This window comes from Enhydra lutris, unplaced genomic scaffold (assembly GCF_002288905.1).
Source record: "Enhydra lutris kenyoni isolate GAN:26980312 unplaced genomic scaffold, ASM228890v2 scaffoldscaffold68, whole genome shotgun sequence".
NCBI lineage: Eukaryota > Metazoa > Chordata > Mammalia > Carnivora > Mustelidae > Enhydra > Enhydra lutris.
Genome location: NW_019154152.1, coordinates 5,830,878 through 5,855,375, shown reverse-complemented (window position 1 = coordinate 5,855,375; position 24,498 = coordinate 5,830,878). Strand labels below are relative to the sequence as shown.

At 45.8% G+C, this 24,498-nt stretch overlaps 1 protein-coding gene across 2 annotated transcripts in view; it reads right to left on the bottom strand.

Annotated features, from left to right (window-relative positions):
* Nucleotides 1-13,067: 13,067 nt before the first annotated feature.
* Nucleotides 13,068-24,498, bottom strand: part of LOC111159551 (serine/threonine kinase 33) — a 65,554-nt gene continuing 54,123 nt past the window's right edge. Inside the window, exon 12 of one of the 2 annotated variants that reach the window (XM_022522080.1) lies at nt 13,068-13,897. In XM_022522080.1, the coding sequence (XP_022377788.1) occupies nt 13,685-13,897 (213 nt within the window). In that variant the 3' untranslated portion in view covers nt 13,068-13,684. The remainder of the gene's footprint in view (nt 13,898-24,498) is intronic. The other variant, XM_022522082.1, reaches the window with a different exon arrangement.

Sequence of the window (24,498 nt, the reverse complement as noted above, 5' to 3'; positions counted from 1 at the left end):
CCTGTGTCCATGTGGATTGCGTGTGGACAGGGGAGTGCACCATTCTTTGTCTACCTGCATCACTACCCAGGTGTGCGCAAAACACCGATACGTGAAAGTGTGCTCACGTGTACGCTTTTGTGTGGAGCGTGAGGAGCCCAGGCTAGCAGAGCCCTTTCTCTGCTGTATGGGTGTTGGGCAGAGAGGGACTGGCGTTCTGCCCTTCCGGGGCTGCCGGGCCTTCATCCATGTTTTGAAGGATGAGTAAGAGTTCACTGAGCAATTGGAGAAGTAGAGGCAAGAAGGGGGTTCTGGGCTAAACGTTTCAACTATGTCACACGTGTTCATGGGCTTTTCACAGCAAGCCTGTGAAGTGAGCATTATCCTATTTTTATTTCATAGATGAGGAAAATGAGTCCAAGACGTCCAGCGGGCTGCCCAAAGACTCATAGCTTGAAAGTGGTACAATCAGGATTAAGCAGACATGTACACACAGTCACACGCACGTTTGCACAATGATAGACACAAGAGCACACGTAGATAAGGCAACGGACACATAGTCCTGATCACACAAGCATGCCGAGCACACACTTATGCACATATACATGTATACACACACCAGGCTGTCTCCGGGGGCCCCAGCTGTCCAGACTGACCTGCCCCAGAGCTCTAGTTCAGCCCGGGGTTTGTTTGGATGGGGTATTGGAGGGGGCGGGGGTAGGGTGGTGAGTGTGGGAAATAGGGGAACCGGAAGCAGGAAGCTAGGGGTGGTTTCCACCTTGTAACCAGAGCCCTGCAGCCCCCAAACAGATGGCGGGATCCTCCCCACCAGCCGCACCCAAGCAAACACAGTGGCTCTGCAGACCCAGCGCGGCCTCATCTTCCCCATCTCCGCCAGGGGTGAAAACTGCCCACCTTGCCACTGCCCAAGCCTATGAAAAGGACTCTCTGGGAAGTGGGAGAGCCCAAGTCCCCACCCAAGCTTTGTGTGTCCCTAGTCCTCCTCAGGGGGTTTAAAGAGAAACCTAAACACTATAGCCTGGCCAGGCATGGTGCTGCCTGTCGCCCAAGGACACTCCCTGAGGGCCAGGCTGTCCTGGGCCGGAGGCTGGTCTGCCTTGCTCTTGCGCCTCGAAGTCGAGCTGTGTCCTGGCCACCCCTCACCCTCAGAAGGCCCCGGATAGGCAGCCTGCCCGGCCTGCCTCTGCCAGAATGTCTGGCTGGCCGCCCCTCCCCTGGGCTCGCTCTCTCTTCTTAATTAACACAAAGTCATTGTGAATACCAAAGAAGAAATTAGCACCTGCCAGTCATTGCTGGGTGTTTATGGATTTCTCAAGCCCTCTTTAATTAACCCCTCCAGTTCTGAAAGTCCTGTGGCCCCCATGGAAGCCTGGCCCCCGGCTTCAGGGGGCCCAGTCCAGCTCTTGCCAATTCCCTCCAGAGAAGCAGCTTCCCATTCATCTTAAGGTCAAACTCCCCCGGCCCCAGGCAGGCCCCTACCACCCCAAGATGGCAGGCAGTCAGATCAAGACAGGAAGCATCCATGCCCTTTCATCTTCCGTTCCACAACCCGGGGATTTAGGGACAGGCTTCCTCACAGGGGGCTCATCCCAGCCACTAGGCCCCAGGGGCAGGAAGAGGGGCCTGGAGCCTCTGGAGGAGCACAGCTCCAGTCCTGAGCTGGAGACACTCAAGCTGGTTCCTGCCTTGGAGTGGTGTTTCTCAGATGAGCTTTGCCACCTCTCCTTGCCACCAGGCCCAGGGCCGGCACTTTCCCAGGTCTTCGCCCTTCCCATCTTTCCTGTCTGCCTTCATCCCGGGCCTCCCCACCAACACGTCCTGCTGTATGCCTCCTGCTGACTAATGCCCACATTTATGTGTGCTCCCCCATCTCAGCTGAGACCTCTGCGGCTTCAAAATCAATGACCCGCCAGTGGGGGTCCACAGCCCCACCAAGGGGTCTCCAGTTCTCTGGGCTTCTGGTGCTTCTCTGCCTCTCGGCTCCCACCACCTCTCACACTGCCCTGGGGTCCACCGGCATCCCCCCAAAAGGGGCAATCAGAGCCCAGAGTCCAGCCCCTCCCCAACCCTTGCACTCAGGTGCTTTGCGAGCTGGGAGGAGAGGAGATTGGTAGAGGCAGGGGCCTGAAGAGTCAGCCGCAGCTGCCCTAACCAACTAAGGCAGACGGTGTGGCTCAAACAACAGATGATATTTTCTCACAGTTCTGGAGGCTAGGAGGTCCAAGGTCAAGGTCCGACAGGACTGGCTGCCAGTGAGGACCCTCTTCCCTGCTTGCGGCCAGCGCCCTACTACATCCCACATCCTCACTCTCTGGCGTCTCTCCTTATAGGGACACTAATCCCATCATACCAGGACCCTACCCTGATGACCTCACTTAACCTAGGGACCTCCCTCAAGCCCCCCCCCCCCCACAAATACAATCACCGTAGGGATCAGGCACTTAAATATATGATTTAGGGAGGGCGTGTGCCATTCAGGCCTGTAACAGAGCTATCATCACAGAGAGGTCACATTGCAAATGAAGGGCTTTGACCATCTTGACCATCCGGCTGCTCCTCCCTTGCCTCCTCTCCCAGATCAACACTGTCCCCGACCCTCTCTCTCCCCGACACTTCAACCTGGATACAGGCCCGTTGGCCAGCTCTTCTAAACCAAGGACCCATCAGGGGATGCTTTACAAAGCATGTTTCCCCATCTAGGAGGAATTTGAACCAATAACATTTTCCCTTCATGTAGCATAAACTCAGTTCATCAGTGAGCTTCCAGAACCTTCAGAGGATTCTGACACGGAGCCCTCGTGAGAAGTCTGGCAGAGCTCCCACACCAACACACGCTTGCAGGGTTGGAAGAACACGGTCCCAAGTGTTAGTCTGGCCTTTTCACCATAGACTTCGACCAGTTCAGCCTCATCATTGTCGGCTAAGCCCGCCCTGGGTTGTGACATGTATTTGCAACACCAGGGTGTCTGGGGTGGGACTTCCCACCACCCAGCGAAGGGGGGCATTCCTGGTGGTTCAAACGTGGAACGTCTCTACCTGTGCCTGTTATGGAGTTTATCCACCACTCCCTCCCCACATGGCTGTTCACAGAGGGACACCCTTCCTGGGGATAAAATCCTAGAATGTGTGTTCCTTAAACAGCTGACCATGCACCATCAAGGCGAGAATGAGAGAACACAGAAGGGTTTTCAAGGACTCATAGAATCTTTTTTATAATGTGTTTAAGCTTATATTCACTGATGGTAAAACCGCAGTTCATACATGGTGCCAACAGCAAGTTGTCTGAAACATATTTGTGAGTTCCTTCACCCTGGGAAGTGGAAGCGGATCACTGAGCCTTGAAGGGAAATTCAGCTTGCCGAACACAGCCCACTGTCTGGGCACTCGGGCCACTGAGATTTCCAGACTTCCAACAGGACAGGTGCCTCCCCTGGCTTCCTTCACTCTTTCCTTCTCGAGTCGGCCACCCATGGAATGTTCCAGAGAGGCCCCAGGGCTCTGGAGGAACTCCAGAGAGTTCTTCAGAGGCCCCAGTGAGGTGGGAGCTGTGGTTCCTGAGTGATACCCAGTCGAGGCAGGACCGTTGGGCACCTGGGTCCTAGACAGGAAGGGTAGAAAGTAACTATGAATTTTATAGGTCTGACCATATCATGAGAGTAAGCTCAAATCTGTCCCCTGCGGCAGTGAGGCATAGAAGTTGCACATGAGTGTGCTCACATGTGTATGTTGGAGGGAGGGGTGTTATGTAGAACCTTCAGCCCAAGCCGGAAGAAAGAAAGACACTGGTGGTAGTGCTCCCCTTCCTCCTGTTTCCCCTGGTGATTTCTTCACCAGCTGGGATCTCTGGGAGCTGAGAAGCACTTAGGAAATAACACCTGTTCCCAGCAGGCTTTCATTTTTCATTCCTTTTAAATAAGCTCGATCACATCTTCTGCCACTGCCCTGGGCTCCTGCCCTCCCGGAAGTTCCCCACAGGAACTTCCAGGGAAGGGTCCTCTGTGGCAGAATCTGAAGCTGTTTCTGCTAGCATCTGAGCTCTCCTTCTGGGTGGTCCTATATCCTGCATAAATGGTCCATTCGGCAAAGCTAGGAACCTCACTGTTCCTCTGTGCACCTTGTAGAATTCTCCATTTTCCTTCAACTATGTCACAGCCAAAGCAAAAACAAGAAGCTAGAGACTGTGCCCCCATTAACCAAGACTGACCAGCAAACATGCCTGCTGTCTTGGGTTGATGTGGCTCTTCCCATTGCTACGTGGGGGAATAGTAGACCCCTCCACCTTCACCTTGGTCCTCAACAAATCCCCGTAAAAACTGTCTGATTAAAATACATCTCAATCTCCCTGATCCCCCAGAGGCAGGGAAGGGGGCCCCCACATGATTGATAAAGGGTGTTCCAAGACATCAGGCCAGTTGAGGGTCTCCTGCCAGGCCCTTTGCCCTCATGGTGTCTTAGGGTTAGGCTCTTTCTGCCCCCTCGGAAAGAAAAGCAGGCTACTGGGTGAGGGACTGCTAGAGCTGTGGGGGGACCAGGTCATGGCACAGTGCCTGCCTAGCCCCACATGGGATCCAGAAGGTTCATCCCACAGGGAACATCCTGGGCACAGGATCCCGAGAGCCCACTCAGCATCCACCTCCTGCCTTCTGATCCAATGGGCACCGAGCAGTCAGAACAGCCCTTTCACTGAGACCTTTCACCTGCTGTGCAGTGAGGGGTCGGGCTACATCCCACCCTTTGCACTTCCAAAGATGCCTTTTAAAATTGCTTCTATGGGCTCTCTGTGTTGAAGGATTTCATCAACCAAAACCTTTAGGTGTGAGTGTGGTCAGAGCCATTCATCACAGGCTCATAGGCTCTTTCCATTACATTCCTTGACATTCGAAAATTGCCTGCAAATTCCATACTTGCTTTGGACCCCAGAGAGGAAGCAGACCTGTGTGTGTGTGTCAGGATTTCCAGAGGTGCTCCAAGACCCGGCAGCAGGGCCAAGAAACGCCTGAGCAATCCCGCAGAGGCCCTTCCAGCTGAGTCCCTCCATGCTTCCTCCAGTGTACGTGACCTTCCTTCCCACACACCCACCTACTCCTACCCCACACCCTGCAGCACAGGCACCTCGGCACCCCCCGGCCACCCACATCTACCCACAGCACGAAGCTGAGCCCACACAGGGGCGGGAAGAGGGAGCGCCCTGCAGTGAGGGCCACGCCAGGACCCGAGGCCTGGTTGCTCTGTCACATTGGGGTGGAACCTGGGATTAGGACCCAGCTCTCATCATTTTGGACACATGGCACCCCAGGAGCTGTATAGAAGCTGGGGAAGCAGAAGCTCTGGAGATGAAGGTGCGAAGCGAGGCATCAGAAGTGATGCTTTGGTGTCAAGGGTTCTATCTGAGCCTCTGCTGGCAGGCCACGGGCAGCACGTGAACAAGGACACATGCGAACATGCCTGGGAAGGCTGGAGGAGTCTGGGAAGGGAATCCTCGGACGAGACTCAGATGCCAGTCAGTAATGTCCGGGGAGGGCTCAGGGCCATTTACTTGAGGCAGAGATGTTGCTGTGTCCCCATGGCGGGGGAGGCCAGCAGACATTTGGGTACACAGATACAGAGGACCCCCCATGCCCATCCTGCTTGGAGGGTCCTAGGGTCATCCCCACAGTAGCAAAGCCTCCCGTGCCTTTGCTGGTGAGCAGGCCTGGGACTCGTGTGGTGCCTTCTCCCCTCCCCGTAGCTCAGCAGTGGTTAGAGAGACAGACACTAAAGGAAAACGCGTCTGTCTTCCTGGGTGATCCCAGGACTCGGGGCCCCAGATCCAACCCAGGCCTGTTCTGTGGCTCCCTGCTGGTATCCTGCGGGGCAAGGGCACTTTTGTGGTCACTGAGAGTTGGCCACAAGGCCATCGATAGGGAAAGAAATGTGCTTCAGGGCTGCCTCATCATTAAAGGCTCTGCTAGTAAACTCAAACCAGACTGTCCACAAACTCTGGCTAACAGGAACCTGATGAGCCCCCGGGATAGGGACCAGTGTCCAGGGGACTGGGGGTGGCAGGCCACACTTGGAGGCCTGGGTTCATTTTGGAAAAACAGCCAGATGCACTAGAACAAAGGCCCAAGAAACATGTCATCTAAGGAGGAGTCCAAGAGCAGCAGAAATGTTTAAACCAGAGAAGGCTCAGGAGGCTGTGGGGTCACCTCCAACTCCCGAGGGGCCGTTAGGTGAGAGAAGGAGTTTCAGAGGGACCAGTGAGGAGCAGGTGTCAGTTAACAGGAAGTGAGCCCCCATCCCAGGGAGCGTTTTCTCAGCAGCTGGAGGGGGGAGGTCCTGCTCTCGGGGAGTTGGGCTGAAGGAACCATGCAGACAGTCCAGGGGCCCTGCCTCGTGTCTAGAAGCCCTCGTGAACAACTCCCTATAACCCTGGCTCTCTCTTCATAGCCTTTCCCCTCCTCGCCAGCCACAGTGACCCACTCTGCCCTTTAAATCTACCTCAAGAAGCCATTTCCACTTCAAAGTCCGAAAGCATCTCAACTTAGGATGACCACCCCCTAACTAGGCCTTCCTCGGTGACTGAAACCACCATCAGTCTGGTTACTGAAGCTGAAACGCCTTCTTGATCCCCTGCCCAGTTTTCTTCGCGCTCCACATCTCATCCCTCACTGGATCCTATCAATCTATCTCGAAAGCGTATTTTACCTCCACCCATTCCTCCCCATCTTCTCTGCTACCATCTTACTCAATGTCCCTTAACCAATCTCCCTGCTTCTCGTTTTGTTCTCCTTGGAGTCATTTGTTCCACAGGAGACAGGGTGAACCTTTAATCAGATGTCATTCCTCAGCTGGAAACCTGTCAGGGGTTCCCTGTTGTGTTTAGAATAAATGGGTTCCTTCCTGTGACACCCCCCCACCCCCACCAAGGCCCTGCAGGGCCTGACCCCAGCCCCTCCCCCGTTCCCCCACCGCCCCCTTCCCCCACCATCCTGGCCTTTGGTCAAGGTCCTTGAGTCTACCCAGCTCTGCCTGGGTTCCCTCTGCCTAAAGCTTCCCTTCCTTTAGCCTTCAAGCCTCCTCAGAAAGGCTCCCAAGAAGGCTCCTAACTTGTCATGATCTATTTTGGCATTCTATTTACTTCCTTCCTTGTGCTAATCACAGTACATAATTATTTTACATATTTGCATAGCTCCCAATCATCTGTCCCACACCAAGACTGCAAGCTCCTCAAAGACAAAGACCTTGACTGTCTCTTACCTTCTCGTGTCCAGTGCCTATCACTGTGCCTGGCAATAGCCGAGGGTCAATCAATAAATATTTCTGGAACAGACAACTGAGTCTCTCAATCCAATTCCATTTAGTGAATATTCTTTGTGCGACTCCTGGTCCTTGCTGCAGAGAGTGGTGCTGGTCACCCTGGAGACATCAGCACTGGCCTGCCTGTTGTCCTCCTCCAGGCAAGCAGAGTGTACCACAGGCAAGACATCCCGCCAAGCTTCCAGACTGGCGGGGGTGGGGGGTAATGGGGCTCAGACAAGGCCCGGTGGCTGAAGCATCAAGGTTCCAAGACGAAGTTCCCACTGATGGGGCGAAGGGGGTTAAGCCAACCGAGTAACTCTTCCAGAGGGAAGACGCTCTTATAAAAGATCACCCGCGTCAGTGGGCTTTGGGAGGAAGCCTTTCTTCCAAAGTTCCAGGGCAGCACCCAGGACAGGACCTGCCTCTCCCCTCCTGGGACCAAGTGGAGGACGGCCGGCTGAGAGACTGCTCCAGCCGGCTGAGAGACTGCTGCCGGGGCAGGAGGCGCCAACCTTGGCTGCTGGGCTTCTTTCCAGAGCAGAGGTTTCCCTCATCTTGCACCAGAGCATGGGCCTGAGCCTCTGGAAACAGTCTGTGCTCCCTAAACCAGATGCTGGCATTGTGACTAGGGAAACAGAAGCTTAAAGTAGTCAGGATGGCAGAAACTACAAGTTCGCGCGAGAGGCAGGCGGAGCAGTGCGCCTGCGCGGACTTCGGCACCCGTTGCAGCTGCGCAGCTGCGCCCGCTACCTGGTGACGCCGTGCGAGAAACGGAACCGTGATCTTGAGCCCTAACACCGCAGCTTTAAGGTGCTGTGGGAGCTACAGCTTCCGGCCCCGGAGAGCATCGGCTTTTCACGTCTGTGCAGACAGAGCTGTCCGGACGCCCACGGGGCCTCTTTTCTCTCTTCGGTCTCAAAACACTTCAGAGGTTTCCAAAGACTGTTCCTGACAATGACCAAAGCATTTAGAATTTATTTTTGTCACGCAGAGTCCTTCAGAATGCAGCCCTCTGTGGTATGGTGTGGTTGCACCTTACTCAAATTCACCAAGACGCAAAATAACCTTACTCCATTTCGAAACTTCGACCCCAAACTTGCCAACACGACTACTCTAGGCTTTTGCTGGGAAGTGTTCATGAGCCGCTGGCTTTTTGCAGCTCCGAGATTGAACTTGACAGCAGCCTCTGCCTCTGCTCCCGAGACCTTGAGAGGCATGTAGTGCAACGGTGACATACCCATACCCATCGGCTGGGTTCAAAACTCTGTTCTGCTACTTCTGAGCTGTGTGACCTTGGACAAGTTTCTTAACCTCTCTGTGCCTTAATGTACTCCTCTCTAGAGACAACAGTACCAAAGTCACAGGTTGCTGTAAGGATTAAAATAATCTAAGTAAAATACTTAGAAGATTGTCTGGCATGTGCTAAGTGCTTTTTGAATGTTGCTGCTCGTTTATGTCATTACCTGAAGATGGGCTTTTGTTAAAAGACAAGATCCCATCCACTAATATGGCTCAAAGTCCATCTTCTAAGAGGACTCTGATTTCTAGTATACTCCGTGTAAACCAATGCCTGGACCAGGAAATATTAGTTGCCACCTCCGTGTGAGGCTTTTTTCCTCAGGGTCTGGGGAAGGTGTTCTTTGGTTCCTCTTCCACCAGCCTTGCCCCCAGGGTCGGACTGCAGATGCCAACACTCAGACCTTGCACTTGCTCTGGGGAGGGAGAGGACTTCCTGTGGCAATGGGAAAAATCTCTTCTAAATGACACCATGGTGTCATGATCTTGTTGGCGGAGCCTGTTGTGGGTGAGAGGTCAAAGACTGTGTGTCCGACCCCCAAGGGCAGGGAGCTCAGTGCAATGTCTGCATTAGCACCAGGGGTATGAATGAGTTGAAGAGGTTGCAGAACTGTTAGGAGAGGGGGACACGGCGGTAATGGTCTGTGGCCCTGTCCTCTGGGCCAGGCTGGAAATTGTTGCATGTTTTGGGGAGGAAGTCCTCTGAGGTCTTCACATTGGGTTCACTGCATCCACCTAACATGCCTGACGGCTGCTCCACAGACTTGAGGGCAACGCAAAGAACCAGCACAGAGGAAACAGTCGAGCTGATTATACGGAGGAAGGAAGCCACAAAAATTCAAGACGGACACTGAATATGGCCTTCCTTTGAAGAACAAAAGCCAAGAAAATTGGCTCACCAATGAGAATTAAGTGATAACAATGTAATGCACAGAAATCAAAACCAATTCTAAGCCAACTCTCTCAGAAAAATACAGGATCCTGGAGAGTAAAACTGAACTAGGGGAGACCTTTGAAGAGTGAACATTTTACTTTAAAATGCTTTGTAGGGGCACCTGGGTGGCTCAGTGGATTAAGCTGCTGCCTTCAGCTCAGGTCATGATCCCAGAGTCCTGGGATCGAGCCCCACATCGGGCTCTCTCCTCTGTGAGGAGCCTGCTTCCTCCTCTCTCTCTGCCTGCCTCTTGCCGACTTGTGATCTCTGTCTGTCAAATAAATAAATAAAATAAATCTTTAAAAAAAAAAAAATAAAAAAAAAAAATAAAATGCTTTGTAAAGTGACTTGAGCTCTGGCAGAGATGAAAGGCGTGGCCCTGGGGGAAGGCTTGTCCTCCAGTTGCATGCGCTTCCTGGCCACGCTGGTTCCCCTGGAAGCGTCTGCCCAGGCCTCCAGTTCAGTTGGGAGACAGCGAGGATGGCTCTGTCCACAGGCCAGAGGTCCCATGGTTGTTGCAAGTGCTGCTTCCCTTAGGGTCCGCAAGCCACGATTGGAATTTAAACCTAAATGTGAACCTTAGGGGTGTAGACAATTTCAGATTCAGTCGGGTCATGCGAGATTTATCTTGCTCTGTCTAGGTTTGACCCTGGGAAATCTCTGCCATCCCCTCCCTCGACCCCCAGGGACCACCCAGGTGCACCATGAGCTTCAGGAAGAACTCAGCTAGGCTTCTCACTCTGCACTTGACTGCTAAGCAGTAGAAGCCTGGCAGCCACAGACAGCACGGCCCCAGGTCAAAGGACAAGGAAAGACAGAACTGGAAAGGAGAGGGTCTGGATCACTCTGGGTCCCAGGGAGAGACCTATGGTACACTCAAATGGGATCTTCGAGAGTTTCACAAAGAGATCATTTGTAAAGGGACTGGGAGAGTTAGGGGACCCACAAAGCAGGACACAGTACCAGGGGCAATAACCCCTCCTCCCTGCCAGTAGGATCCCACAGCGAGAGAATACAGTGAATTTCCAGCAGCCCCGCACAGAAGGCCCCAGGGAATCAGCGACTGGCCCAGGGCTCTCCCACCTTCTGATGTCCTGTGGGGGCCTTCCACTGACAGAAGCCCAGGGAGACCACAAATGCGGTCCCTGGAGATGGGGCTCTCAGAGCGGAGAGGGCAGAGCAGGGCAGAGCTGCTCAGAGGGGCAGATGGAAAACAGCCAGCCAAGGGGCATTTCCCAGAGGCCACAGCTTCTTGGTCTCCAGCCAAGTGCAACCATTATAGGACACAACCTCCCCGGCCAATTTCAAAGCTCTGCTTACTGCTGGGAATGCATGTTTGAACAAAGCCTTTATTCTCTCTATTCCAACAGCAGGGCTGGAATTTAAAAAGCTTCATTTTCAAGACTGGCTGCTTTTGATGTGTCTAACCTGGAACTTACAATTTGGAGTCAAATAGAATTATTTAAACAAAGCAGTTCAGTGATAAGCACAACGTATTTTGGTCTTTTTCTCCTTTCCCCTCGAATAGCATTGCGATTCAAAAGGTAAGGGCTGTCCTGTGGCCACCAGTGCATCCTCGCTGAGCAGCCCCCCACCCCACCCCACCCGGTCTTCATCTCTTTTTGGCTTGGGTCTTCATCACACATCGGGGTGTGTCTGGACATGGGCTGTGGAGGGCAGGCTCTCCCTCAGCCGGGCCTGGGGCCAGCACTCTGCAGCCTAGCCCTCCTCTGATGCCTGCTCCTGGTTTGGCAGAACCATGTGGCTGGTGTCCGGTGTTCTTGAGTAATTATACTTTCTTTCTGCTCTTGTCCCCCCACCCGTCTCCCTTGCTCCTCTGATTTAAGTCCTTTTCTGATAGCATCTTTTGTTCTCCCCGGCTGAACTTCTACTCAGCCCCAAGCCTATGATTATCAATTTTATCTCCTGTCTTGACTTATCTGCTATTCAAGTCTCAGTGCGATCAGCGTTTGCATGCCTCGGCAAGGATGCCTGCTCTGTCTTGTCCTAGTGTCCCCCTGGGTCATGCAAAGCCCATCCCTCCATGCAATGCCCCAGAGGGCTCACGGTGATGGCTACCAGTGCCTTGGATTTGGCCTGTTGATCACCGAAAACCATTCTGCAACAGAAGAAGCAGCTTTTTTTCCACAGCCATGAAAGCAAATGAAGAGAGTGAGGCCACAAAACCCCAGATTGTAAAGAGGTACAACAGTTGAGGGGGAAAGCTCAAACGTGGCCAGTCCTGGGTGTTCCATACAAATAAATAACAAATCAAAATTATGTTAAAATGTCCATTTGAAAGAGTGAGCTAAGCTTCTATCAAAATGATTCTACGTAAATAAAATGAAGGTCTAGACAGATGAGAGCTGACAGAATGATTTTATGGCAGGAAGGATGGCTGGCCTGGCTTGGTGCTGGGGAGAGGAAAGGTGCAGACACAATAACAAGTTATTAATTGACATCACCTTTCACTTGGTGCTCATTTCTGGACCTTTGGCCAAGCTTATCGAGCAGAATCACTAACTCAAGACCAAAGAGAAAGGTGGACAGAAATTTGGAGAATATTAAATTTAACATCAAACTTCTCTAGCACGTGATACAAAAGACTACACTACAAAAGTAAGAGCATTTTAGATACAGGGAATATTCCATTTTCAGGTTCAGGGGATAAGAAGAATCAAAGCCACTGTCGCAGTTGGCTTTTTGGCAAGGAGACCAGCAGGCAGCTCTTACCGTTGCCTTCGGGAGGACTACTACGGAAGGGAAATCTCCACTTAGCTAATGAGGCTGGGCTTCTCAGCAGGTAAGTAGAACATACTCCTCGAAGACTGGCTCACTAAACCCTGAGAGAAGGGGTAAAGCTCAGGAGATGCTTTATGGGCTCCTGATAGGACTGGAGGTAATAACCACTAAGGGTGAAAGACCTGGAAAGAGCCATGCCAACTCCAGTTTTAAAATACAGTCTAGACCATTTAAAGCAGGTGTACTGTAGCTGGTGGTTCCCCCACCCTGGGGAAGCACACAGAGAAGGCTCTGACCAAGCCACTCAGCCAGGGCCAATAACACAGGCAAGTGGGCCTTTGCCCTGTTCACCAGTACAACAGTGTTGTCCACATTAATCCCGAGAAATACTTCTATTACTGCCCCCACACCTGCCCCTGAGTGGATTTATATGCAACTAGTGTGTACTCAGCAGGCCTGCTGTGCATCATTTGGGAGGTCTAAGACAACCCCATGGCGTGAGGTGGGCTGCAACTAAGTTATTACTTTATGGAGGGGAAAGTAAATGCAAATTGCTTCCTTAGAATTTGTTTGGAGGGCCCTCTTTACCCAATTTGACCTCGAATGGCTAAGTTATTTGCCCAGGTGGAAAGGAAATACTCAGTAACACCCAGGGTAACGATGTATTTTCCCCCATACCCAGCTTCATGACCTCCCCGCAAAGCTATGTGCCTACCTTTGCAGAAGCAGGCCAAACTCTTAATTTGCACAAGGGCTTCAAGGACCTTATTCTATCCACCTCTTGTTAACATACAAACTAACGTGCATGGATAACATCTGTTTTTTTATTGAGTCAATCAATATATTGGGAATTTAGCAGCAAGTTAATGGCAAGCAGTTACAAAATCTCCTATTTTTCTACATTTAAAATAAGTTATCTTAAATACTCTTATAGCAACCTAAAATCACAAGAACACATGTGAATGGCTGAAGCGCTTCTGCTGGTATATGCCTATGGCAAGTTTATTAGTGATTTCCTAACAAAATCTTCTAGTGCCAAGTGCACATAATTATTCGGAACCTCCATTGCCATATTTGGCTCTCATTTTCTCCTACAAATAATTGTGCCTAAATATAAGAATCTGAAATGAAACTGAGCAGACATGCCCACCGCCTTGCTTTGAGGGTCTGTGCTCCTCTAAACAACTCTTGAAAACCTCTTGGGTTGATTTCAGCCGCAGCCCCCCATTAAGCCTGGGGCTGGTGGGCCTTTCACATCAGGCTGCTGGGGTCACCTAGCTTCGCGTTTCAGCTGGCGCAGACCCATGGCAGGGCTCAGTGGGGCTAAAAGGCTCAAAGCTCAACATAGTCCTGTCCTCTCCCCTCCCATCTCCTTGTCTTAACGCCAGAAAGAGCAGCTCTGTGTTTGTACCACACATCGGTGAAGAACACTTAGAGTTTCTTTTTGGTTCTGGGCAGGGCATTGGATTTAGCAATGTACTTGGTTGCCCTTGCTTGGCTTGAAGTCATGGGGGATTTCTCTGGTCCTCCCTTGAATCCTGCCGGAAGGTGTCTGCTAGATGTGGAACTTGTATACTTCGTGTCCAAGTTGTCCACCTTTTCCTTCTTATAGGTCACAGGAAATTTCTTTTCATAAGCAGTGGACTGCAAATAAAAGAAAAGGCCCGGGTTACTTTTTAGACAGGAAGCAACAGTCACCAGTTCAAAGAAGCAAGGGATGATAAAGTTGCCCAGCATCTGCAAATTGGAGTGCTCTCCAGAGGGGACACGTAAACTAATCACACTGTAAAGCTGTTACTAAATGTCAGAGTAAGTTCCTTTAGCACCTTCAAGAAAAGAGGCTTGTTTAGTGTTTGGTGTAGCGCAGACTAGAGGCACAATTTTAGAGCCTCTGCCATGCAAAATAAAAATAAACATCTGGCAACGTTTGCACAAGGAAGTCAGCCAGGACAGAACCATATTCACTGCATCTTGACTAGCTTTCTAGGCCAGCTCTGCCATGCCAGTTCCCGGACTCCGTGGACTGGCTTCTAATCCCAGTCACTCCCCTTGGGCAGGTCCATGGGGCTCTCGGAGTCTCCATACCTCACCGGTCAATGGGGAAATTGCATTTGCACCTTTACTACGTGGGTTTACTTGGAAATGCATGAAGATAGTGGCCTTCAAAGTGCTTCTTTAAAGGACAAACCAGGTAGAAGGGATCTCAATAGGCAATTGTGTTTTCGCAGGTCACCTCGCCCCCTGGCAGAGGAAATGGTCTTTGATTCTGCTGTCATGAGGGAAGCAGAGTCCATTTTGACCTTAGACCCATTTTAGAAGTGATCACTTCTCCTGAAATGAAGGCGAGCACAGAGTTCTGAGAGAGCAGAGAATGTCTTAGGAGAGGGGGACACAGCAGGGTGGGGGATGAGACACGGGAGAGTAGGTACAGTAGGCCTCACATAACTCACAACGGTCTGGAAAGGGTTCATACGTCTAACACTCTGGTGAATGCAAAGTTATTCTACATAGGAGTTAATAATCAGGTTAGCAATTTTCAAAGGATGTGAAAAGATTACATGTAACATACTACAAATAAACCTAGTTTCTTTGATCACTCAGGCGTTTATTATACCAGTGGCCATGTTTTATATATGGTAGTAGGCACTTAATACAGATTTGCCTGATGAACAAGTGACCTCCCAGGGCTCCAGCAGAACTTCAGGTCATTTATGGTTTTGGTAGCTATATTTAGAGAAGGAGAAAATTCACCTGATGTTGTGCTGTATGGCAAACAGACCATCACTCGTGTATGGCTTCGTAACAGCGTATGCTAATTCTTGAGCTCGTATTATTTGTACTTGAAAAATTAATTTGTCTACATTTGGAAATGTAAAAAAAGTCCTTTTCTCCATAGATTTTGTTTCCAACAAAATTTCTAGGTTGCTTCTCTGTGTATCCTTTCATGAAATAGAAAACACTGAAAATGCATTAGCATTCGGCAATCCAACCTACCCTCTCGCTGAGAACGCCCACGTGCAGCAATGGGGTGAGAGTCAACTCCCCCGATGTTCCCGAGTCCAGTGGAGAGAAGCTGCTTTGTTGTGTGCAGCACTGATCCCTGAGACAGGAAACCTATCTTGGAAATTTCAATTCATGAAAGTTTAATTCACTTGACATACAAATCCTATTAAAAGGTGAATCTCAGTGTAACCTTCTCCCTTTTGACATTTCCACCTTTGGAACTATCATCCAAGTAGTCGAGGAAATGTTTTTCAACGTGTCTGTTACAACTACTGCTCTCTAGAGTGTAGGAACAGAGACCCTGGCATTTTCTTTTTAATGTGTGCATATTCATATCTGGCTTAACACTTCCATTCTTCTCCATAGTTCCATTTGTTAATGGACTTGGGTTGCTAAATGAGACTAGGAGTTGCATCACCAGGAAGAAATACTCAGAAACAGTCTCTGTGGGTGGGGGTAGTGATGTAGATTAGTTCTCCCAAAATGACTAGAGGCTCTGGTATTTTCTTCTTGGATAAGATATCTTAAGATAATCCTCAGAATTTTCTGGCAAAGGGGAAGGGAAGAGGAAGCTAGACCAAAATGTTTGCTTGCTTTGGTGCAGAAATATTTCTCAATTTCATGCTAGAGCAAGATGAGAAAATGATATTCCTCAGCTACATTTCTTTATTTATTCATATCTAATTTTACTGATGTATTTTTTAAAATAGGTGGCACACCCCCATGATTTAATATTCACAGTGTTAAAAATCTCCTCCCTGCCCCCCCAGTTAACTCAGCTCTGACCCACATCAAAGACAACCAATATTATCAATTTACAGAGTACATTTCCAGAGAGAGGTCATGCATCTTCAAGCAAATATTAAGTGGAACCAAACTGAATTGGTAGGCATTTCTGCAGGTCAAAAACAGCCCAATAATGGCAATTTCATATGGTTCAGTCTAATCCATATATTGACACGCTTTTTTTTAACACAAAAGGTAGCCCACTGTAAGCCCTCTTTTACTGTCTTGATTTTTTTCAACTAAATGATTATCTTGAGGATTCTTTCATGTCCATATATAAAAAGGGTGTTCATTCCTCTTTTTGGCTATGCAGTCTTCTCTTGTTTGAAGGGACTACAATTTATTTAGCTGGTCCCTTCACAGTGGGCATTCAGGTTGTTTCCAATCTTTTCCTAGTACAAATAGTGCTGCTGTGAATAATCTTGTACTTGTGTCATTTTGTGGGTGTGTAAGTATGTCTACAAGATGGATATTTTAGAAGTGAGACTCCTGGGTCAAAATGTATACGGATTTGTAATTTTGAAAGCTACTGCCATGTTGCCTTCCACTGCAACTGTACCAACTTAGACTCTTACCAGCAACATATGAGTGTTTGTTTCCTTATTTCTGTCTCAATTTTAATACGTATTAAAAGTAATATAGTCAGCTATAGTTTAATTGAACTCCAAGTTGGCTTGAAACCGGTTGCACTGGAACAAATGTCCATATTTGTTCCTCTACTCTCTGGTAACATCAATGCAAATCTACTCACCTTTATGCAAATGTTTATTGCAAATGCTTAGAAGCTTCTGTGTATACGTGCGTACCCTGTAAGTGTTTCATGTGTGTGTGTGTGTGTGTGTGTGTGTGTGTGTGTGCACATGTACACTTTACCATTTCTCTTTGCTAATTTGTAATTGCATTAAGTTTAGGATGCCACTGTTTAGGAATCAGAATTATAAGAGTTTTCCTGAAGACTCTAAGTCTCCTCTATTAAATATCACCCTACTGAAACTGTGCTCTGATGCTAATAAAACACGTATGCAGGCTGGCCCTCATGGTGTCGGGCAGATTGAGCTGCAGCTTTTGTCACCAAAAGCCAAGCCTCTCATCTCCTTGAATGCAAATGGCCAAGGCAAATTCCAGCTTCCAGGCTTTTCTCTAGGAATGTAAACAAATCTTAATGTTTCAGGGATTTCCTTTGGAGGTTACAGGTTATCTAAATTTTAGGTTTCTCTTTCTCCACTCTCCTACTTGAGGGGAATCCTCGGGGATCTAAGCTGTCACTGATGCAATTTTACAGTTTTCTAAGTAACATGACAGAGAAATGAAAAGTGAAATTGCCAAGGCTATAAGAATTACTAAGATCTTCCAGGTCATAAAAGGCAAATAGAAGGTGAGGATCTTCCGTAAGACTGCACAAAGGGGGAGGAAGATGAGAGGGGAATTTCAATATTCAGTTCTGGGGGGAAAGAGTCCAAATGATCATTATGAGATTGTTGGCCATCGTTATCAGTCTAAGAAAGGATCTACAAATCACTGTAGATCGTTCTCTTCAGATGCTGGTGTAACATACTGTTGCACAGTGATCAAGAAAACCTGACTATCATCAGAAAGCACCTTAGAAACAAAGAAAAAATCCTTCTATCCTTATATAAAATCATAAAGAATTCATACCTGAAACACTACAATCAGCTTGAACAGAGATAAAGGAACCAGAGAAGGTTTACAGACAGGTTACTAATATGATTAATGGAAGGAGGTTTCTTTACAAGAGAGCTCTTCAGTCTAGAAATACAAAGAATAGAGGACATATGTAATCACACTCGGTAGAATGCAGAGGGGACAGAGCTCGGCTCTGTGGAGCTAGATGGTGTCTCTGAGAGCTGCAATCAGGATGGTTACACCAGGGGCTGGCACAAGCAGCATCTCAATTGTTCTTCATCCTTGACAGACTCTTACCACTTGGGGCAGCTGAAGAATATTCAGTCCTCCTAGAGGTGGGATGATGGAAAAGATGACCTTGCAAGTTCCCTCCAGTTCCATCTCTTAGTAATTCAGCACCCTTGGCCTGATTTCTCCAGCTCATATTATTAATCTTGGAAAGGGGCTCCATGTGTGCAAGGGGAGATATGTAACAAGAAAATTGGGCTAAACATACGTATTTCATTATTCACTGGCATAACTTTAACCTGATGAACTCATCTGGTGATAATGGATGCAAAACCTGTAAGCTCTAGGCATATCCCTGCAAGTTAATACCAGTACATGATTACTAGAAACTGTTACCATTTCTCTGAATTTTGAGTAAAATACATGCTATTTAAGTAAAGTGGTTTATCACCATAGCAACCATTTCTAGAGTCACACATTCAAATTATAGGCCTGCACAAGGTCCAAGTGACAGAACATTCTGATACAAGTTTTCAGCTCCAGTTCTGCTCACAATGGTCACCCACTTTCTCTCACATTCCTGTGGTTTTCAGAAGGAAGAAAGAAGGGAAAGAAAAAACCAAAGGGACGAAGAGTAATTAACTTCCAAATATATAGATTTCTTTTATAAGGCTACCTACATAAATAGCTGGGCCTTGTAGGGAGTTAATGAAAATAAAATCTAACTTGCAAATTAGAGAGATAGAAATTTCTCTTTTCTTTTTTAAAGTACAATTTACATACAGTAGATTGTACAAATCTCAAGTGTACAGTTTGATGAATTTTGATAAACAGATCTGTATAACCAACACCCCAATCAAGAAATAGAACAACTGCCCCACCAATTTCCCAGGGGTCACATCCCACTCAACTCCCTCCCATCCTGAGGCTGCCAGTGTTCTGATATTTGTCAACATAATTACTTCGCTAAAACTTTGTGTAAACAAAACATACAGTGTGTACTCTTGTGTCTGACTTTCTTTGCTTAACGTTATTCAATTGAAATTTGTATTAAGATTCTAAAAAAAGAAATTTTTATTGAGATAATTATAGTCTCATGGTATTACCACATATGTCTTGAGATTCACCAATCAGTGAATCACCAATTGTAGTTTATTCCTTTTTATTATCAAGTAGTATTCCATTGTATGGATATACCACAATTTGTTTATCCATTCTTCTATTAATGGATATTTGGGCTCTTTCCAGTTTGGGGCTCTTTATATATAAAGCTGCTATAAATATATTCTACAACTCCTTTTTTGAACTCAAATTTGGGATTTCTGGATAAAAAATGGTAAGTAAATGTTTAACTTTATAAGTAACTGCCTGACTGTATTCCAAAGAATCTGTACCATTTTGCAATCCACAAGCAATACAGGAAAATTCCACTTGCTCTAATATTTGCTAAAATATGAACTTGTCTTTTTTAAATTTTGGCCATTCTAGAAAGGATATAGTGATATATCATTGTAGCTTTTCCTGTTATCATTTGCATTTTCCTGATAACTACTGATGTTGCACATTTTTTCATATGTTGACTATTAGTATATTTTCCTATCTGAAATGTCTGTTCAAATCTTATGCATATTTTAAAAGTGGAGTTGCCTTATTATTATTGAGTTGTAAAAACTGTCTCAGTATTTTCTAAACAAGTCCTTTGTTAGATGGGTCTATTGAAATTTTTTTCTCCCCTGCTTGTGGCTTGCCTATTCTGTTTCTTAAAATTCTTTAGATAAGAAAATGCATGTACTTTGAAGAACTTTTTAGCATGTTGCCTGGTGTTCTAAGAAATCTTCGACTACTCACTGGTTGGAAGATATTCTCCTAAGTTTTCTCCTATGAGCATTACAGTTTAGCTTTTAGATTTAGGTCTACTACCATTTCAAACTAATTTTTGTGTACAGTGTAAGCTCGGGGGGTCAAAGTTCCTTTTCCTGCATATAGATATCTTATTAGTTCAGCACTATTTATTGGGGGAAAAACCCTATCTTTCCCCCTATTGAATGGCTTTGAAATCTCTGTCAAAAATCAACTGACTACCTAAGTGGGGGCCAATTCTAGATTGTATTTTGTTTCCTCAATACAATACCACATTGTATTAATTACTGTAGCTATATTGTAAGTGCTGAAATCACATCATGTAAGTTCTCCAACTTTGTTCTTTTGAGTGATTTTTGGGTATTCTAGGTCTTATGTATTTCCAAACAAATTTTAGAAGCATCTTGTCGATTTCTAACAGAAAAGCAAAGCTCTCGATTTCAATTGGGATTGCTTTAAAGTTATAAGTCAGTTTGGGGAGAATTGACCTCTTAACAGTATCAAAGCTTCCAGTCCATAAATATGGTATTTCTTTCAAAATATTTCGGTCTTCTTCAATTTCAATGTGTTGTCAGATTTGATATAAATATTTTACGTATATTTTGTAAGAGTTACAACTAAATATTTTACATTTTGTGATTTTTTTTAAAGATTTTATTTATTTATTTAACAGAGAGAGATCACACAAGTAGGCAGAGAGGCAGGCAGAGATAGAGGGGGAAGCAAGCTCCTTGCTGAGCAGAGAACCCGATGCGGGGCTCGATCTCAGGACCCTAAGATCATGACCTGAGCCAAAGGCAGAGGCCTAACCTGCTGAGCCACCCAGGTGCCCCACATTTTGTGATGTCTTAAATGGTATTTTAATATTCTGTTTTCTAATTATTCATTGCTAGTATATAAAAATATATTTTATTTTTGTATATAGATCTTACACACTGAAAACTGTTTAATTCACATTTTGTAGATTCCAGGGGATTTTTTTTGTGCACAGTCATGTCATCTGCAACTAGAGATAGCTTTATGCTTCTTTTCCAACTATATAATTTTCTTTTATGTGTCTTGTTGCGTAGGCTAAGATCTCTAGTACAATATTAAAGAGAAGTACAAAGGGGCATCTTTGCCTTTCACCTACCTTCAGTTGGAAAGTGTTCAATATGTCACCATTAGGAATGAAAATAGTTTTGGGGTGTCTGTGTGGTTCAGTTGATTGAGCATCTGAATCTTGATGTTGGCTCAGGTCATGAGATTGGGTCATGAGATTGAGCCCCACATCAGTCTCCTCACTCAGCAGGGTGTCTGCTTGAAAATTCTCTCTCTGTCCCCACCCCCACTTTCTCCTTCCCTCTCTCTCCCTCAAACAAATAAATAAATCTTTTAAAAAAAGAATGATATTAGCTTTAGAGATTTTTTAAATTAAAAAAATCCCTTAATATGTAAAAGAAGTTACCATCTGTTCCTAGTTTACTACTCATGTTTGAGTGTTGAATTTCATCAAATTTTTTTTCCCATATGGTTTTTCTCCTTTACTTATTAATGGGGTGAATTATATTGGTTGATTTTTGTATGTTAATCCAAATAGACATCCCTGGAATATGTGTATACCTGTATACTTGATCAAGAATGTGCTATCTCTTTTTGTATATTTCTGGATTCAGTTTGCTAATACTGAGTTTGGGATTTTTATATCTATTTATGAGAGATACTGGCTAAAATTTTCTTTTCTTATAATATCCCTGTCATATTTTGGTGTTAAAGTTATGCTTCCTTTATAAATGTGTTGGGAAATAGTCTCAGGAGTAGGTGTAACAAGCTTTCTCATCTGCAAATACTTAAAAGAATTAACCAGTGGAGAAATTTGAGACTGAAATTTTCTTTACTGGAAGTTTTTTTTTTTTTTAAGATTTTATTTATTTGTTTGACAGAGAGAGAGAGATCACAAGTAGGCAGAGAGGCAGGCAGAGAGAGAGGAGGAAGCAAGCTCCCTGCTGAGGGGCTCGATCTCAGGATCCTGAGATCATGACCTGAGCCGAAGGCAGAGGCTCAACCCACTGAGCCAACCAGGTGCCCCCTTTACTGGAAGTTTTTAATTAGAGATTCAATTTTTGAAGTAAATATAAAATTATCCAGATTTTGTATTTTTGTATATCTGCTTTGATTTTTTTTAAAGAAATCTGACCATTTCATATAAATATTCTAATTTATTGGGACTAAATCATTCACAATATCCTCTTGTGTGAAGGGTGCTTTAATTTGCTATTCTCTTCCTAGCTTTTTGAGATGAAAGCTTAGATTCATTATTATTGCTATTATTTCAAGAAGTCAATATTATTTTACATTTATTCACATATTTACCCTTGCTGTTGCCCTTCATACCTTCCTGTAGTCAGGATTTCCATCTGGGATCATTTTTTTAAACCTGGAGAATGTTCTTTTAGTATTTCTTATAATTAAGACATGCTGGTAACATATTCTCTCATCTTTTACATACTTGAAAATATTTTTTATTCTATCTTTATTTTTGAAGAAAATTATCATGAGATATAGAATTCCAAGTTGGCAGTTTTTTTTAGTTTTGTTTCATTTTCCACTTAGCACTTTAACAATGTGACTCCATTGTTTTCTGGCTTCCATTATTTCTGTTATATATCAAATGTTGCTTCTTCAATGGCAATGTGTTCCTCACCACCACTCTCCCAACCTTGGACACTTACAATCTTCTCTCTCTAGTTTAAAGAATTAGAGGACTGAATTCAGAGCAACCACAGACACAAGAAAGTAATGAGGGAATCCCTTAAAGGAGATAGCCAGAGAAGGGGGACCCTAAATTCTGCCCAGCAAAAGAGAAATGAACTGACCTAAGATTTGAACTGCTAAGAGACAATTTGCAATTTGTACTCAACCAACTACTTCCCTGACAAAACAGAAACATCAATGCTTTTTGGAGGAACACAGTCAAATCCAGAGTCAGCACAACATAACATTTCCAGTGTCTAAGATACAATCCCAAACTACTCAACAGAAATAATAATTAATAGAGACAGATCCTGAGGTGACCCAGCTGTTGGAATTAGCAAACAAGGATTTTAAAGCAGTTATCATAACTATTACCAGTAATATAAAGGAAAATATTCTTTTAGGAATATAAGAAATCTCTGAAGAGAACTAGAAATAATAAAACAGGATCAAATGGAAATTTTAGAATACCTAAAATAAAATATTCACCAGGTAGATTTAACAGAGAAATGGAGACTGAATCAAACTGAAGAGTAATGATACCAAATGGAAAACTGGATTTCAGAAAAGAAAAAAAAATCAGAAATGGTAAATACCTTGGTATATATAACAGACAAAATGTCCTCTTAAGTTCTTGGAAATATATATGGCTATTTAAAGCAAAAATTAAAACATTGCTTTGTGGGGTTTGTAATTATGTAGCTATAATACATAATACATGTGACAGTTATAGCCTAAATGCAGGATAAGAGATGAATAGGCCCAAATTAATATATGTGGAATTAAAGCAATATTTGTTATAACCCAACCCAATGGGTTGGTTCTCCATAGGGAAAAGATACATAGCATAGCCTAACAGCTATAGTCCCTAAGGGGAGCTGAGCAAATGCCAGGCTTGGGAGAGGAGGAAAATGATTTGAAAGGATTCACTAATACTTCCCTTCAGCTGTGGAAGCCTGGCTAAGCTTGTGGTGCAAACTAAGCCTACACAGAAGGTTCTAGTGGGAATAGTAGGGACAAAATCCTATGAATCCAAACTAGCAAATGGCATTATAAAAAGCATGGGTCAAAAACAACATGTCAGGATTCATGTTAGCCCAATTATTTGTACCTGTATTAGTCATCTATTGCTGCAGTTACCTTACAGTGCTTGGGAGGTCCCCCAAGTCACCCCCAGGTTCATGATTCACTAGGAGGATTCAAAGGACTCAGCACATAGTTGTATTCACTGTCACAATTTATTACAGACTGAAGTTAGCAAAGGTAAAAGGCACTTAAGGTGAAGTCCAGCAGAAACCAGGCTCAAGCTTCCAAGGGTCCTTTCTCAAGAGTCACATGGAATGTACTTAATTACCCCAGCAATGAGCTGTAACCACACATGTCAAATGTTGCCAACCACAGAAGGTCTTAGAGATGGAACCCTGGGTTTTTTGGGAACTGGTCATGTTGGCAGTCTCTGCCCAGCACCTACCAAAATCCTGGACCCCCAGAAGAAAGGCAGGTTGCAGCATAAACCATATTGTCTACGCAGTTTTGGAAGAATGGGCCATTCTTAATCAGATAATGATAGCAACCAAATTCAAGTTCTCAGAAGCCACCCAATGGCCAACCTTGTAAGCAGGCCTTTCCAAGGTGACCAGCTTAGGTCTGCTATGTTAACTCCTTTCTGTACAACTACATAACAAATGACTATAAAAGGCTCAGTAGCTGTAGGGGTTGGCTAGACCAGAGTTCAGGTTTTGTCCGGGATTGAGGTCTGTTCCACAGATCTTCATAATTTCAGGAACTGTGGCTCCCCACAGGCATGTTCTTCTCAAAGCAGGTAGCAGAAATATAAGAGAGCAAACTAAATCACATGAATGCTACTCATATCTTACCTTTTAACATTCTATCAGCCAAAGTAAGTCATCTAGTTAAAACCAACATTAGTGGGATGAGAAAATATCCTTTGTTTACTCTAGTAGGGAGAACTGCAATGTCACATGGCAAAG